The sequence below is a fragment of the Beauveria bassiana genome (genome assembly GCF_000280675.1).
Source record: "Beauveria bassiana ARSEF 2860 unplaced genomic scaffold BBA_S00052, whole genome shotgun sequence".
Taxonomy (NCBI): domain Eukaryota; kingdom Fungi; phylum Ascomycota; class Sordariomycetes; order Hypocreales; family Cordycipitaceae; genus Beauveria; species Beauveria bassiana.
In genome coordinates, this window is record NW_007930887.1 from 96,806 (window position 1) to 98,787 (window position 1,982).

Here is a 1,982-nt window from a genome sequence, read left to right on the forward strand (position 1 = left end):
TATAATTATAAAATAAGAAGTTTAAGTTAAAACTAGTTATAAATAAATCTTTATTATTTAATATTAGTTATATTATTAATAGTTAGTTAACTTAGTTATATTATAAAAAAGATATAAGTACTTATAAAATTACCTAAACTTCTTAGTTTACTCTTTAAATGCAAGATGCGCTGCTGGAGCCACCAAATCTGGCGGGTTCTGCCGCCGTTTTTAGCGGCAACAGCAGTGAGGGAACTGAAGCTCCAGGCCCACCCCTGTCAGGTACTGTGTACTTCGGGCGGTCTTGGCTACACAACCGATCCACGCCCGCCCCCAACAACAGGAGCCTACTTACTACGTCAATTCTCGTTTCCTGCTGATCGTTGGCTGTTGTCCTATTCTTGCCGCCCACGTATTCTGGCGGCCTTTACCACCAGAATGGCCGGCACCACAGTATATAGAGCGGCGGCGCGCTCGCTTCCCCTCCCCTCTCGTTTTCTTCATCATCCCAAGTCCGTCGTGGCCTCCAACCCAGGCCACCTCCGCCCCAGATCAACAGAAACGATCCTTCCATGATGCCAAGCGCCGTCGCCCGCACACATCATGCAAACGCTCCAGACAGCCACCACCTCGACTTCCTCCAGTTTCAAAGGGCCAAGCAGCTTGAAAGAGCACCGAAGCCCACGCCGCTCTCGGCCGAGCAGCACGCCGCGAACCGGGAGTGTCTCAGCACCGTCCGATTCGTGAAGCCCAAGTACTCTGCTGAAACAGAGATCAACGTCTCCGGCATCTTTGGAAGATGGAAACGGTACGCCAAGATCGCCTACAAGTCCATCTTGGAGCCCGCAGCTGACCTCGGTGCAGCTACTGCAGTGAGAAGGAGGTCGGCGACTGGCGAGCGACGATTGTTAACCTGACCCGTGCCACTACGATGGACTTTTTCCTCTTCGTCTGCGGAAACTACAACGTCCGGTCGTGGGGTACGTCAGAAGAGTATATTCGTCAATTCCAGCAGCTCTACACGACTGTTACAGGGCGTTATATGGATAGAAATGATGCCAAGGAAGTCTACAAGGTAAAACCCTCCGAGCTGGAGCACCCTAACATGCCTATTAACCGTAGCCTAGTACCACCGCAATGTTTTGATCCCTCGCTTCAATCTCCGAGCGCCGAACATCGACGGCAAGCCGGTCCTCAATGTCGACAGTCTCCGGGTCATCCTGACATTCAACATCGCGTACGACACGAGCGTATTCAGCCTCGGGCGTCATCGGATCCAGTTGGCCGGCTGCTACCAGCTCCTATGTTACACTGGGGCCCGACCTGCAGAGCTTGTGGATGGCGAGAGAAAAGGTCCGAAGGATGGCTCTCGAGAGATACTCTTTGGCCAGAAAGTCATACAACAAGTGGAAAACGACGGTAGCGCGGATCAAACGCTAGACAAGCAATCCGTGGAGCTCAACAAGATGCTTCTACAAGAGACAATCAAGAGAGGCCGTCCTAAAGCTCTCTGCTATGAGGACATTCTTCTGATGCTTGTGCGGCACCCTACTACGGGGAAGCCCGTATTGGCCATGGCCATCAAGTTTATCCACCACAAAGGAGCAGACAACAAGCCAAAGCCGTGTGTTCTATCCCGTATGCCACCTCACTACCGTCTGGTCGACTGCTAATCGCGTGTTAGGACGATTTTCTTCTTCACGCCTACAAGGAAGCTAATTTTTGACGCGATCATGGTCATCGTGGCACTGGCCCTACATGACCATGCGTTCGATGCGGCTTGCCTAACCGACGCGTATAGTCTCCTCTCGAGGGATGTTTGGGGTCCCCGAGATTGTATGCCAATCCGCTGGAAGAAGGAGAAATTGAAAGTCCCTGTTTTTCGCCGCATCAGCGGTGCAACGCTGTCTGAAGACGAGGCGATGCTCTACTCTAAGCTGAATTATGACATGGGCCGACAGAGCCTCGAATCCGGCCACGAGAAGGCTTGGACGCCTAGATTC

At 51.8% G+C, this 1,982-nt stretch overlaps 1 protein-coding gene across 1 annotated transcript in view; it reads left to right on the plus strand.

Moving 5' to 3' along the window:
- Positions 1–554: 554 nt before the first annotated feature.
- Positions 555–1,982, plus strand: part of BBA_09395 (FluG domain-containing protein) — a gene marked incomplete at both ends in the record, with an annotated part of 2,656 nt that continues 1,228 nt past the window's right edge. The window contains 5 exons of the mRNA XM_008604492.1: positions 555–787; positions 844–959; positions 1,014–1,054; positions 1,107–1,603; positions 1,664–1,815. Of these exons, the coding sequence (XP_008602714.1) occupies positions 555–787; positions 844–959; positions 1,014–1,054; positions 1,107–1,603; positions 1,664–1,815 (1,039 nt within the window). The remainder of the gene's footprint in view (positions 788–843; positions 960–1,013; positions 1,055–1,106; positions 1,604–1,663; positions 1,816–1,982) is intronic.